Raw genomic sequence first — 14574 nt, forward strand, 5'->3', positions numbered from 1 at the left:
CATGATCCAAGCTGCCTGTCCACTCTCCATTTCCACTTGCTTCTCTGCCAGCAGCTCCCCTGCCATGCCAGGCTGTCCCTGCAGCCCCTGCCCTGCCCCTTGCAAATCCCCCCAGTTCTTGCTCCCTGTCTTTTCCAGGGACCCTTTTCTTTGAGCCTTCTAGTACCCATTTCTGCTGCTTCTTCCTTGGGGGTGGGGAAACTTCCTGTTCTGCAGTCTCCCGTCCCCTGAAACCCCACCCTGCTCCTCTGCAGCCTTCCCAGCTTTGCCCCTCCGACCATCCCCTCTTTCTCCTCCTGAGGGTGCTTCCACCCGGCCCTGCCGGTCTCCCTGGTCCCGTCGCTCCTCGCAGACCCCTCTCCGTTTCCCCTAACCCCGTGCCTCTGACAAGACCCCCGGTGACCGTTGGCGGGAGGGGCCGGGGGCTTGGGAAGGGGCCGCCCCGGGAGGCGCGCGTGGGAAGGGGCAGGGAGGGGGCGCGAGTGGTCCCCCGGCCGGTTGCCCGGGTAACGCGGGGCCTGGCACGCGAGGCTCCCTAGGGCCGGCCGGGAGGGGCGGGAGGCAGGCGAGGGGCGGGGGCGGCGCGCGGCGGCGGAGCGCAGGGGAGGGGACCCGAGAGGAGGGGACGAGCAGACGGGAGAGGAGAGGAGGAAAGACCCGCCGCCTCCCTCCCTCGCTCGCTCGCTGACTCGCTCCCTCCCGGGCTGCGGCTGCTGCAACGGCGGCGGCGGCGGAGAGCAACCTGGAGGCCGACGTCGAGGTGAGACGGGGACGGGCTGAGGCTCGGGGTACGGGTAGACGGACAGACGGCGGACACCTGGGCGGGCTGCATGGGAATGCGGGCGCCTGGCCGGCGGGCTGGTGGTACTGGGCGCGCCGCGGCAAGGGTAGGAAGAGGCACCGGCACCCCGGGGGCGAGGGAATCCCTGGGAGAGGGGCTGGGAAGGGACTTGGAGGAGATGCCCAGGTCCCCCACGGAGGGGCGGGGGAGTCTACTCCCGAAACACGCAGCAAGAAAACCGCACGCCTGGAGGCTCAGGGAGAAGGGGAGGATGCAGAGGGAGTGGAACATGAGTGAGTGGCGGGTCCTCTATCCTGTCAGACTGTCAGTGTGTTGGCAGGGCTTGTTGATTTGGGGGCGCTGGGGCGTCTACTAGGATCTTAGAGTCAGAATCTTGCTGGGGGACCGGGATAGAGTCCTGCCCACAAAAGGGTGAATTTTCCGCGGGCTCTCCAAGCAGAACAGACTTTGAGCAGAGTATCCCTGTCCCTACCCCAGGGATGTCCCACCCCAAGGCAAAGGAAACCCCAACTTTCTTCCTTTCCCCAGAGGCAGCCCAAGGCTGGCCTGAGACAGGAGCATAGCTCTCCCTCGTGAGCTGGCAGTGCCCAGCACCCCGTCCCCCCTCATACCAAGACTGTCTTCTCTTCCAGGATTTGCTGCCGCCTCTGCTGCTCTATCTTCCGCAAAGGGGCCCTCTCCCCTCTCCCATCTCAATATGGCAGCCAGCAGCTCTGAGGGCTTTGAGATGAAGGGGGTTGAAGAAGGTCCCCAGACTCCAGGAGTAGGGCCCAGCTCTTCTGAAGCTGGAACTGACCCTCCCCAGGTCCCAGCTGGGGTCCCAGATGAGCTAGACGCCCCACAGCCAGGCCCAGACACCACTGGGGCTCCTGTGGACTCAGGGCCCAAGGCTGGGCTGGCTCCAGAAACCACAGAGACCCCGGCCAGGGCCCCAGAAACAGCCCAGGCCACAGACCTCAGCTCAAGCCCAGGAGGGGAGTCAAAGGCCGAATCCAGCCCCAAAGAAGCATGCCAAGACCCAGAATCCAAACCAGAAGTGAACCATGAGGCCACCGCAGACCAGGGGTCTGAGCTGGAGTCTGCAGGCCCCCCTGAGCCAGCCTCAGAGCCTGTCCCCAAACTGGACCCCCAGACAGACCCTCAACCTGACCCTCAGCCAGAAGGCCAGCCCAGCCCCAAGCCAGCCCACCAGCCCGAGTCCCCTACACAGGAGGACCCCGCCCCTGAGGCCCTGACGGAGAGTATGGGAGAAAAGCAGGAGAATGGGGCTGTTGTCCCCTTGCAGGCTGGTGGTGATGGGGAAGAGGGTCCGGCCCTCCAGTCTCACTCCCCACCCTCAACCAAAACAGCCGCGGCCAATGGGGCCCCCTCCCGCGTGCTGCAGCAGCTGGTTGAGGAGGACCGAGTGGGAAGGGCTCACAGCCACAGCGGGCATCCAGGATCTCCTCGAGGGAGCCTGAGCCGCCACCCCAGCTCCCAGCTGGCCGGGCCTGGGGTGGAGGGGGGTGAAGGTGCCCAGAAACCTCGGGACTACATCATCTTGGCCATCCTGTCCTGCTTCTGCCCCATGTGGCCCGTCAACATCGTGGCCTTCGCTTATGCCGTCATGGTGAGCCCCGTGCGACCCTGGCCCAGGCCAGCTGTGGCTCCCAGCTTCCTGACAGGACTGGGACTGAGCCCCAGGAGTGGCCTCGCCTTCCCTCTCCTCCCTGCATGGACCCTCTGTTACCATAGAGCCTTTGCTTGCCTCTACCCAGGACCTCACCCTCTGATGTCCTGACCCATTTTTTGCGGGGGGAGGGGGTTATTGAAGTACATGTCTCACCCAGCCTTGCTTACCGGTGCCCTCCCCCCCCCTTAACTTCCATGGGGCCGGCCCACCTCCACTGGATGACTCTCACCTGATCCTTGCCCGCCTGGCCTCATCTGACCCCACCTGACCTGGGCCATGGTGCCCCCTGCCCCTCACTCCAACCCCAGTCCCGGAACAGCCTGCAGCAGGGGGACGTGGACGGGGCCCAGCGTCTGGGCCGCGTGGCCAAGCTCTTAAGCATCGTGGCGCTGGTGGGGGGGGTCCTCATCATCATCGCCTCCTGCGTCATCAACTTGGGCGGTGAGTGGGGGTCCGGGACCGGCCAGGGAGGAGTGGAAGGGTGGGTGAGGGCAGCTTTACTAACCCCCTGCCCCTGCTCTCTCCTGTCTGTCCTCCCCTCCTTGTCTCTGCCCATCCCCACCCCCTCCCACCGTCTCTGTCTGTCCTTCCCGCTCCTCTCCCACAGTGTATAAGTGAGGGGCTCTGCCCTGCATTCCAAGACTTTTCTTCCTGTTGGGAGCTGCCTTGGGTCCATCCCTCCCCTGGGGGGCAGCCCAATCGATGGTCCTGGCCCCCACCCGTAGGGACCAAGGGAGCCTGAGCGGCCTTGTTTACAGCTTCTCTCCTGCTCCTGCATCCTGCCAGGCTCCCCTGCCAACTGTAGGCCTCCTTTCTCCCCGCACTGTTTCCCACCTCCCTGAGAGTCTGCCTGCACCCATCCTGCCTCTTGGCCTCCTCATCCCTGCATTTCCAGAAGCCTTCCTGCACTTCTGTCAACCATCCTGAACATCTCCCAAACTCTCTGCCCCCTCTCAGCCTCCCTCCATCTCTCCCAGCCTCTCTGCACCTCTTCTGGCGACCCCCAACTCCCACCCCCCACCCTGCCTCCGCGATTCCCTTTACCTCTCTCCCTGGCTTCCCCCTCCCAACTTTCATTTCCTTGGCATCTTCCCCCTTCCTTTCTTCTTTCTCTCTTTTAGCATCTCCCTTTCCCTCTCCACGTCCCCACCCCCTTCCTCCTCCTGCCTCCTCATCTCCCCTCAGCATACTCTCCTCCACCCTCCCGCCACTATTTATTCTGCAAAAACTCCAACACTTATATCAGGTTGGGGGTGGGGGGAAATAGGGAGGGAAAAAGGGGTCGGGAGGCGTGTCTGGAAAGGGCTCTGACAGTTCTCTCCTAGAGCCACCCAGACCCGGACGTCCCCCTCCCCCCCAAGGCGCCTCTCAGGTCCTCTAGCTGGGGTCAGACCGAATCTGGGAGCATGTGCCGGGGTTCGGAGTTACCCCCTAGGAACACACAGTGGGGAGAAGTAGGGGCTCAGCAGCGGACATGCCCCTCCTGGGCTTTTTAACCCCAGACAGTGTGTTTCTTTCTAAAAGCGTCGGGGTGCGGGTCGTTCACGTGCTTTTTTAAGGCAAGAACCCCTAAAACAGGACCAAAGCTCCCAGCCGCAAGGAGCGAGGGAGAGGCGGGGAGCGCTATAATTATTTTCTAAGAGGGTGAGGGAGGTTTATTGCACGCGGCGGCCCGCAGGGGAGGCGCGGCCTGAACTGCGACGCGGTTCGGAGTTGGCGGTTGTTTTCTAAAAAAAAAAGTGTGCGTGGGGGGGGGGGGGGACAAATTCCAAAAAAAAAAAAAGGTATATCAAACCGATTCCCCTCTTTTTGTATGCCGGATGCTGCATGGGTCTGAAACACCAATAAACGGAGACTGCATGAGACGCCTCTGGTCTCGGTTGGTCCTTGCATTCGTCGGCCGCGGGCCAGCGGTCCTACCTCCCTACGGGCGGAGGCTACTGGGTGATATGCGCATGCGCCTTCCCGGTAGCCATCTTTACTGCGGGCCGAAGCCTTTGATGCCGGAATGCCTACCTTGCCAAACCCTGTTTTGCGCATGTGTTAGCCTCTCCTTGCTTTTTCCTCTTCCAAGTAGTTTTGACTAGCGCGGAGCCTCCCGTGCCATCTTTGTGCGCCTGCGCAGCCGGGGAGGCGGGTCTTAGCTCCAGGTGCGTAAGGTGACTGGGGTGGCGCCACCGGGAACTGCGAAGTCTGGGGAGAGGGCAGCGGGCCCAGGTGTGGGGAGGGGTGGTGTGAAGGTGAGAAGAGTGGGCCCGCCCCTCCCCCTGCCCTTTCCGAAGCGGAAAGTGGTTTCGGTGGATCCGGGGGAACACTGACGTACCGGATCTCGACTCGTGGGGCGGGATCGGAGGCGGGGACTTAACGCCCCCTCCCGGGGATGGACGATCTGGCTTCGGGGATCGCCGTTGGAGGCTGATTGGTTGAGAAGACATTCCCTAAACCCCTGGGGAGTCCATTCCCTTGGGGTGGGAGCTGGGGCGGCTTAGTACCCCTGCATCTCCTGTCGTCTCAGGGCCTCTTCCCTAGTGACCTATGTCCCTTGCCCGGGGTCATGGAGACCCTGCGACCAACACGGCGGCGCCCCTGTCTGAAGAAGGGGAAGTGACCTCCGGCCTCCAGGCTCTGGCCGTGGAGGACCCCGGAGGTCCCCCTGCTTCGGCCAATAAGGCTGAGGAAGAAGTGGAAGGAGGCCGGGAGGAGGCTGAGAGAGAGGGGCCCGGGGCCGAGGAGGCCCAGGGAGAAGGCCCCCGCGCTGGGGAGGAAGAGCAGGCAGAGGGAGAGTCCGAGGACTGGTGCGTGCCCTGCAGCGACGAGGAGGTGGAGCTGCCCGCGGATGGGCAGGCCTGGATGCCCCCGCCCCCGGAAATCCAGCGGCTCTACGAGCTGCTGGCTGCTCACGGCACCTTGGAACTTCAGGCAGAGATTCTGCCCCGCCGGCCCCCCACGCCTGAGGCCCAGAGTGAAGAGGAGAGATCGGATGAGGAGCCAGAGGCCAAAGAAGAGGAAGAGGAAAAGTGAGGGCGCACCTTTGCATCTTGTCCCTGGGGCTATGTCCCTGATGCTAGGGGAAAATAGGGAGGGAAAAAGGTCTTGCATGCAGAGGGAGGGAAGTGGAAGGAAAGGAAGAGTCTGTTGTTTGGGGAGTGGCACATGGGTGGGTGTTTGGGCAGCTACCCTCACCCTTCACTCTCTATCCACCTGTCCCAGACCGCACATGCCCACGGAATTTGACTTTGATGATGAGCCAATGACACCAAAGAACTCCCTGATTGACCGGAGACGCACCCCAGGTAGAGACAAGAGGGAAACGTTGGGGGGAGGTGAAGATCTCTGTTCCCAGTTACCCAGGCGGCTCCCCACAAGAGGCCTGGTACCCAAGTTGTCCCACAACTTTTAGCTGCAGGAGAAACCATTGGCCCAAAGGCACCGTCCTTCCGGTTTAGGATTGCGTACCTTATCTTCAATAAGGGTGATCACAGATCATCCCTGCCTGCTTCCTAGCCCCTTAACCTCTGTCCCTTCAGAAGCCCAAGTTTTCCCAGTCATTCATTATTATCCAAATGGATGTGCTGGGACTGTGTACATCTCCTAACCTGACTCAGTTTCCCTCTCCACGTATCTTCCTAGAATTTACCATCCTTTCAGACTCCTCTATATCTCCAGCTTCCTCTTTGAACATTGCCTTTCTTACCCAAACCAGAACTGACTGTCCACTGAGGACAAGTGGAGGCTGAATTTTCTCTTGCTACTCACCCGTGACAGAGTCTAGGGGTTAGAGTGGTGTTGCCTCCCCCTTCCCCACTGCCACTTACAAGCCATTTCTTTTCTTTTAAAACTCTCAACCTTTTTTGAATGTCATGCCGGATCTATCAGGCCTCCTTCGCCTGGCACATCTGTCCACCTGCACTCCTACTGTGTGGGTGAGGGGCCCCTGAGGCCAGCCTGTCCACCCCTCTTCTGGACCCTGACCTCCCTCTCTTCTCCCTGTGTCAGCAGTCTGGTCCATTTTACTGGATTAGTCACAGCTATGTAAGAACGTGCTCCAGTTCTTTTTTCCCTTATACAATCACATTTCTCAAGAGTTGTTTGTAATCACTGTCTCCTCTTCTCTTATTCCCTTTAACACATTCCAGACAGGCTTTGGACCCCATCCTGTAGAAACGGTGTTTTTTAGGGTCACCAGTCACCCACACTCTTCCCAACCCTGTGTCCTCTCCATCTGTCCTCAACAGCTTAGTCTCTCAGTCACTCGTCACTCTTCAGATGCTTTTGTTCCTTTTGCTTCCAGGGCATTACTCCCCGACTCTTCTTCTCCCTGCTGGTCGCTGCTTCTTGGTCGCCTATGCTGGTTTCCCCTTCTCTGCTTGACTTCTTCCCAGGTGGTTGGGAACAGACTTTGGGAGCCCACTGTCTGGGACCAGATCCTAGCTTTGTCACTTACTTGCAATGGGACCTTAGTAAAGTTACGCTCTAAAGAGCCTAGAAAAGCACCAGCTGTGTAAGCACTAGCAATGAAAAAAAAATTATTTTCCTCTTTAAGATGAGTGACCCAGGGCTGAGTGCTCTGGCTACCCCCTATTCTAGTTCTTCGCATCCAGCAGTGTGAGTCTGAAATCATTTAAACCACCAACCGTCACCTCTCCCTTGAACTCCAGATTCTTCCATCCAGCTGTCTGCCTGATACCTCTACAACACCCCCCTTCCCCATCCCCAGATTCCTACCTCCTAGAAAATGGAATCAATATCTGCCTAGTTCAAACCAAAACCCTTGGAGCCTTAATTCTTCTTTTTCTCTGGTGCCAACATCCTGGCCAGCAAGCAGTCCTATTAGCTCTGTCTCTAATGCCACATTTCCAAGGCCACCCACTCCTTTCCACCTTCAGCGCCACCCCAGCCACCGTCTCTTGGCTGCACTGTTAAAGTAGCTGTTGGGTGGTTTGCCTCCCTCCAGTCTCAGCAACCAGAACGACCATTTTAAAAATGTAAGTCATACCGCTTTTCTGCTTAAAATCCTCCAAAGGCTTCCATCACATTTAGAATAGAAATCCAAACCACTTTCCAGGACCTGTGGGGCCTCTGCCCTCTCCTTTGCCTCCTCACTCACCTGGCCTCCACCTTTGAACAGACCCCTCCCTTCCTGCCCTGGGGTCTCTGCACCTGCTCTTCCCCCACCCGGGATGCTGTTCCTGAATCTTCACAGTACTGGCGCCTCGTCACAACTGAGGCCACCACTGACACCCCCTTCACTGTCCCCTCCACCTGGGGGCCAACCCCAAACCGTGAACCTCTGTGACAGAGCCTGGAAATCAGGGTTTTTAGTTTTATTTTATTTTTTGTATGCTGTGCAGTGGTAGGGGGGAGGGTGTGTGTCACATTTAATTCTTTTTCCGTGTGAATATCCTGCTATTGCAGCACCATTGGTTGATTTTTTTTTGGAAATTGGGGTCTTTAACAAGTCCCTCAAGTGATTGAAAAGGCACAGGCAGGGCTTGTGCCCACTGCTTCAATCCCTTCCCCTCTTGTCCCCTTCCTCTCTTCCAGGAAGCTCAGCCCGGAGCCAGAAACGGGAGGCCCGCCTGGACAAGGTCCTCTCAGACATGAAGCGACACAAAAAGCTGGAGGAGCAGATCCTTCGTACGGGCAGGGACCTCTTCGAACTGGACTCGGAGGATCCCAGCCCCTCCAGCCCCCCACTTCGGTCCTCGGGGAGCAGCCTCTTTCCCCGGCAGCGGAAATACTGACGGCGTCCGCCTCCGGAGTACAAAGTCTATACCCTTGGCAACGGAGGAGGGCAGGAAACTGAGGGAGAGGAGAGAAACCCCCGGCTCCTCCCACAAAGACTTGCAAGAAAAACGTGTGTGTGTGTTTATGTTTATGTTTATGTTTATGTTTATGTTTCCCGTCGCTTAGCTTTTTGGAGACCTGAGCTAAATTTTCTGAATCTCAAATAAAAGATGCAGACTTACCTTCTTCGAAGAAGAAGAGCTGTGGCTCGAGCTGGACCATTGGCCCCACTTTGTGGGGCTGGGGGGTTGGGGAGGAAAGACAGAACTGTGTTCACCCAGATTGGGAAATTAAAGCCAGCTAGGGCAGAGGTGGACTCAGTAAGAACCTGCTTACCTTCTCTCGGCCCTCTGACCCCTCCCAGTCTCACCCCAATGTTGCCGCCTGGCCCCAGTGCAGAAATTCTTGCTCCTTCAGCTGCAGCGAAAGCAGCCGGGAGGAGCCAATGAGAAGCAGCTGCAAAGTTCCTTTAATACCCGAGCCCCACCCCCTGGCCTCTGTCCTGCGCTCTCCGGGAAGTGATCCCCGGGGCTAGTGAGGAAGCGTCCCTGGCGGAGGCGAGGAGCTCATCCGTCTCAGCCCCGCCACTCCTCTGGCCGTGAGGACTGTTGGCCAGCCTCCAAACCAACAGTGGGGGGCTCTGGGCCCCTCAAGAATCTTTCCAGCCCCGTCCTGCTTTGGAGGGCCTTACTTCTTGCTGGGGTAGGTAAGATCTCTCTGAACCTGAAGGGAAAGAAGGTGGGTGGAGGCTTTGCCTCGGGAGGATTTGCTTTCCTCGTCGGAGTTTTTTCTGTGTTTGGAAGCAAAGGTGGATCCACTCATCAGCTCGTCCCCCACCCCCCCGACCCAGCCTCACCCCACCCACTAAAATCCTAGGCCTGTCTCTGACTTCAGGCTCCCACATCTGAAGAAAGGGGAATCTCAGACTCCATCCTGGAGCTGGGTTGGTCCCCGCTGTATTTGCCCTTCCCCCTCTCCCGGGACTTGGGCTCTGGCCTGTCTCCTAGAGCTCCTAGGGTGTGACTTGTCCCCAGGGAGACCCCTTGACTGTACTTCATGGTGAGGCCCTCCTGCTGCCCACTCAGGGCTGTGCCAACTGTGGGCCTTGGCAGGCCACTGAGAAGTCAGTAGCGGGCTGAGCTTAAGGCAGGCTTGATGACCAAAAGATGTAGGGTTTGGCGAGCAAGTTCTTTTGTTTAAGCGTAGGAGGGGAAAGTGAAATATACCGTAGAACTGCACAAAACCCCAGGAAGCTCAGTTGAAGCTGCCAGGCCATGTCACTGACTCCTGGGAGGGGAACCCCGATGGAGGAGGCTGGTTGAGGTTGAGTTTCCCTGTGTTTTCTGCTTCCTGCCCGTGTGGAACCCTGGGTTATGGCATAGAGACTGGCTGTCATGTGGGTGGCAGGTGGCTCTCCCTGGAAACTCCTGCCTGTTCACACCCAGGGCAGGACTCCAGCCCTGCCCTGGGTGGGGCTGTGCACCAGGGCTGTTCTCCCTAGCTGGGAGCAGGTAGTGCAGCCACATTGAATGGACCCAAGGTGACTCCTGGTGCTCTTTTGTTGGGTGCTGCACTCCCAGGCCCTGGGCTGGGCACTGGCCCAGGTTACAAGGAAGTGCTCACCTTTGAACTGCCATTGGCACTGTCTCCTGGGGAGGGCCCAGGCCCGCCCAGGTCCTTAAATAATTGTTCTAGGGTACGTGTCCGCAAGAGGTCTCTGCCTGAGAAGCCACACTGTTTAGGGGCTCTGTGATCACAGTACCCCAGGATAGAATTCTGACTCTATACTCTGATAACTCTGACCCTGAGCAAATTCCTTAATCTCTAGTGAGGTTTAGATGAATTGATTAACAATGCATGGCACAAATTAAGTTCTTAAGTAGTAGCTGTTCTTTGGGGCACCTGCCAAAAATAAGTGTGCCAGACCCCTCTGGAAACCTGAGTCCAATGGTTCTGGGGTGAGGCCTGGGAATGAGCATCAACAGGATTAATGATCTCTGGTGAGCCTTGTGATTGGGCGAGTTTAGAACACTGATTTAACTCAGGAGTTCTGAAAGCTGGTTCCTTTTTTTTTTTTTTTTTTAATTTCATGAAAAGCTTTGCTGTGGTCTAACTGACATATGGTAAACTTAGCGCTGCTTGATGAGTTTTGAGATGGGACACCAGTGAAAACGTCACCACAATCAAGATTTCTTTCACCCCCAAAAGTTCATCAGGCCCTTCCCTCCTTCCCACCTCCCCATCCCCAGGTAACCACTGATCTGTCACTGTATGTTAATTAGCATTTTCTAGAATTTATGTAAATAGAATCATACAGTATGCACTTTTTGGGGTCTGATTTCTTTCACTTGTCATGATTATTTTGAGATTTGCCTATTTTCTATGTATTAGTAGTTCATTCCTTTTTTTTTTTTTTTCTTGGCCAAGTACTGTTCATCCTGGGCTGTCTCTAATGTAGGCAGTCTTCCTACTTCAATGACTGGCACTAATGACCAGGGTCAGGGAGGCAGGCCCCGGGGGGCAGAGCTGTTCCTCTCTCCCACAAAGTGGCCCAAGTTGGGCTGGTGCTCAGATGAAATTTTCTTAGGAAGAAAAGTTTCTAAAACTTTGTTTCTTAAGTCACTTTTGTGTGTGTGTGTGTGTGTGTATGTGTGTGAGGTATCTGCTCAGGAATTTGTACTAATAATCCTCTAAAGCAAATGACACCATTTCCCCAAATGGGGACGCTAACCGGTGAAAGCAATTTCTCTGCCGTTCCCGAGTCATGTGACTCTCACATCCCATAAACAAAAAATGCTTAACTTCAAATTAGCATTGGGGAAACTCCGCGAAGATAAGCCTAGGTTTATCCTGAACTTTTCCACTCACTTTGGGGCTTGGGGCAGAGGGATAGATAGCTTGCCCCAGTTTGATAAAGCCAAAGTTGATAGAGGTGGATGGGGGCAGGGCTGGGGGTCAGCCTTGCCTCCAACTTCATGCCCATTTGGACCAAAAGTCCAGGTGAGGGACAAAGAGGCTTGTGTTGGCAAGGAGGCTGCTTGGGTTGGGGGAAGGCTGGGGCTGGAGGGGAATAAATGAATTTCCCTTTCCTGGAGAAGCAGTCTGTAATCTGAATGCCTCTTCATTTCTCCTCTTACCTACTGCTGCTTGCTGAACACTCACTGCGTGCTAGAGGCCTTCTCCATCCTCACATCCCCTTAACCCTGGACAGCAGCCCCTTCTATCCCTGGTTTTTCAGGGTCGAAGTGAGTAAGGCTCAGAAGCTAGTAAGCATCCCAAGATCAGGTCAGCAGTGACAGAACCTACCAGATTGAAATTGTCCCCTGCTGGCTTTCAACCTTGTCAGCCACAGCGCTTTTTAAAAATAACAATGTTGGGCGGGCCACGGTGGCTCAGCAGGCAAGAATGCTTGCCTGCCATGCCTGAGGACCCGGGTTCGATTCCCGGTGCCTGCCCATGTTAAAAAAAAATAAAAATAACAATGTTTGCATCCCACCCCTGGGCCAATTGAATCAGAATCACCAGAGAATGGGTGCCTTTAAGAGATCTTCAAGTGGTTCTGATGTACAGGCAGGGTGGAGAGAGTAGCTGCTTCTCCTTGGGGATGTAGTTGAGATGCTGATGGAGACGGTCCTAGCAAGCTTCCAAGGGACGCTGATGCTGCTTACTGCCACCATCCTTTGGCATCTGCTATCACGAGTCACTGTTTTGGCTACTAGGAATTGACCCTGAAGATTTCTGGTCTGCAGTGGCACGTGACTCATCTATTTGTTTTTGCTGCTGCATAAATCTTTGAGTCAAGAAACCGGGATCATGAACCTGTCTCTTAGAGAGTGACCCCAACCTCGGTTTCTGGCAGGCTGTTTTGTTTTCCTTGGTCTACCCCTCCTTTCTTTGTCTACCAGGGAGATGCTGGTCCCTGGAAGGCTTTGGGTGAAAGTTGACCATTGGTATCCCTTACAGACTGGGTTTTTAAAAAAATTTATTTTGTATTTTTCAAACCAAAACAACATACAATCATGAACATTCTTAACATACAAACATTCTGTGCATGGTGTACAATCAGTGGCTCACACTATCATCACATAGTAGTATATTCATCACCATGATCACTTTTTAGAACATTTGCATCAATTCAGAAAAAGAAAAAGAAAAAGAAAAAACTCACACATACCATACCCCTTACCCCTCCTTCTCATTGACCACTAGTACTTCCATCTACTCAGTAGATTTTAACCTTTGTTCCCCCTGTTTTTTTCTATACCCCTTACCGCTCCCTTTCATTGTTCACTCTAGACTGGGGTTCTTGAAGGAGCCTCCCGACCCTTGAGGGAAATGTGATTGGGCAAGGCCAGATATGCACCCTGAGAGCAGACGAGGGGGCAGATCTCAGAAGCAGGGACCAGAGGGAGGTCAGGGTGAGTGGGGTGGGTGTGTGAGTAGATGTGGGTCCTGCCCGAGGGCTGGGCAGGCCCTTACAAAGGCTTGGGTAATCCTAACCACTGTCTGTTGAGGGCCCTGAGATACTGAAAGTAAATGTTACAACTGTATGTACTATCTGGTAAACCACAAAAGTCTAAATCTGAAACTTGTCATGAACAAGCTGCCCAAGTCAAACGCTTCCCCGGATCCCCTGAAGGAATGGAGAGGATAAGAAGGCTAAACCTGGTCTCGGTGAACTTGGCAAGTGGTCTTGGGAGAAGGCCCAACCTTGGGGGTGGGGAGAGGGGAGGCCAGGCAGGGTCTAAGCAAGAATACTGGATCTGAAAGCAAAACCTGGGTCTGCAAGCGAGACCAGGAACAAGGTGGGAGCCCAGTCCTTTCAGCTGAATCACTGAGCTGGGCAAGGTTCTCAGCCTCCCTGCCTGGGCCCAGCTGGGGTGGCAGATGGCAGAGGGACCTCAGCCATGGGGGGTGGGACAGCCTCCAAGGAGGAGCCAACGTGGCCTCTCCCAGAGCCTGCTTGCCAGCCCTTCTGGACTTCAAATCTTCCCTGGGGGGTGGGGGTGGGGATGAGGGGCTCAGGGACTCCTATCTGCACTTCTGCCCCCAGCCCGAGCCCTTCTTCTCCCCCCATCTGGTTCCCTGGCCAGGCTTCCATCCCCGCAGGGAACTTAGCAGAGGAGCAGCTGGAAAAGGCTTCACCTGCCTGTCAGATGCCTCGACTTTGCAGTTCTAGCCTCCAGCAGGGGAGACAAGGGATGCCCCGCTTTCCTGACCAGTAGGCAAGTGAAGGTCAAGACTGCAATGCCAGGTGGGGTGGGAGCCTCTTGAGGCAAGCCCCCCACCCCCACCCTACAATTGGAGACGAAAGCGGGGCCTCGGGCGTGAGTGCCTGCTTCGGCCCTGAAAGATGGAGCCCAGCTTGGTTCTAAGTGCTCTGCGTATCCCTTCACTTGATCCTCATGACTCGCAGGTAGATGATCATTTATGGAGGAGGAAACCCAATTGGTGGGGTGGGGGTGCCCGCAGCCAGCCCCAGCGTGCCCGGACACTACCTGAAAACAACAGAAGAGGGCGCTCTGAAGTTAGAAAAGCCACCTACCAGCAAGTTCAGGGAGGACTAACTTTCCTTTAAAAAAGAAAAAAGGAGCTCCGGAAAAGTGTCAAATCTCGTACAGATTTGTCAGAACGAGGAGCAGAGTAACATCCCTCTGAGATGGAAAGGATACCAGGAAAACACATCAAAACTGTTAACTCTCTACCTGAAGGGAATACCGGGCGGGAAGACAACAAATCCCAATTGTAAAGCGGGCAGCCTGGCTCCGTATCTGCCCCGTACCTTTTACCTCTTGGTGAAGAAGGGATTAGGCATTTAATTGGAGCTCTGAGCCTAGAACTACGGTTGATTTGCTGTGTGACCCTGAAAATAAATTGTCCCTATTTGGGTCTCAGTTCTTTAGAGCTATACAGCTCAACGTGGGATCAACCAGCGACATTTGACTATTTAAATTAACATTTAAAACTCCCTTCCTCCGTTGAATCAGCCATACTTGAAGTTTATGTTGTGGTCCAAACACAGCAGGGATTTAGAACATTTTTACCACTGTGGACATTTCTGTTGGACAGCGCTGATGTGGAGGATTTTAAACTCGATCAGAGGTGGTGAATTGAAATGCACACGAGAGTCAGGCATAGCTGGGCGCAGGGGCCCAAGGACAAGATGACATAGTGAGTGGGTGGGGGTGGGGGTGGGGGTGGGGGATTGATTGTGATAAAATGGAAAGCTTGTGCTCGGTCCGAAGGGGGCAGCCACTACCTGGCTCCAGCCAGTTGTGCCACGTGGGAATGAATTTTTACAGTGTTGCTGAGT

At 55.7% G+C, this 14574-nt stretch overlaps 3 protein-coding genes across 6 annotated transcripts in view; all 3 read left to right on the forward strand.

Annotated features, from left to right (window-relative positions):
* Positions 1 to 615: 615 nt before the first annotated feature.
* PRRT2 (proline rich transmembrane protein 2) lies at positions 616 to 4264 on the forward strand. Its single transcript, XM_077141268.1, has 3 exons — positions 616 to 760; positions 1435 to 2411; positions 2783 to 4264. The coding sequence occupies exons 2-3, from the start codon at positions 1500 to 1502 to the stop codon at positions 3086 to 3088; spliced, it is 1218 nt and encodes a 405-aa protein (XP_076997383.1). The 5' UTR covers positions 616 to 760; positions 1435 to 1499; the 3' UTR covers positions 3089 to 4264.
* Positions 4265 to 4466: 202 nt separating this feature from the next.
* Positions 4467 to 8487, forward strand: PAGR1 (PAXIP1 associated glutamate rich protein 1). 3 transcript variants are annotated; one of them, XM_077141271.1, is made up of 4 exons: positions 4467 to 4624; positions 4990 to 5491; positions 5685 to 5767; positions 7361 to 7634. In XM_077141271.1, the coding sequence occupies exons 2-4, from the start codon at positions 5010 to 5012 to the stop codon at positions 7453 to 7455; spliced, it is 660 nt and encodes a 219-aa protein (XP_076997386.1). In that variant the 5' UTR covers positions 4467 to 4624; positions 4990 to 5009; the 3' UTR covers positions 7456 to 7634. The 3 variants fall into 3 exon arrangements, with proteins under 3 accessions (XP_076997386.1, XP_076997384.1, XP_076997385.1); XM_077141269.1 differs by lacking the exon at positions 7361 to 7634 and adding an exon at positions 8019 to 8487 and having other exon boundaries at positions 4493 to 4624; XM_077141270.1 differs by lacking the exons at positions 4467 to 4624; positions 7361 to 7634 and adding an exon at positions 8019 to 8487 and having other exon boundaries at positions 4631 to 5491.
* A 253-nt stretch (positions 8488 to 8740) lies between these two features.
* The window catches only part of MVP (major vault protein), a 36601-nt gene continuing 30767 nt past the window's right edge, over positions 8741 to 14574 (forward strand). The window contains exon 1 of one of the 2 annotated variants that reach the window (XM_077141267.1): positions 8741 to 8967. The gene's annotated coding sequence lies outside the window, so the exon portion shown is untranslated. The remainder of the gene's footprint in view (positions 8968 to 14574) is intronic. The other variant, XM_077141266.1, reaches the window with a different exon arrangement.

Source organism: Tamandua tetradactyla, chromosome 23 (genome assembly GCF_023851605.1).
Source record: "Tamandua tetradactyla isolate mTamTet1 chromosome 23, mTamTet1.pri, whole genome shotgun sequence".
In the NCBI taxonomy this organism is placed as follows: domain Eukaryota; kingdom Metazoa; phylum Chordata; class Mammalia; order Pilosa; family Myrmecophagidae; genus Tamandua; species Tamandua tetradactyla.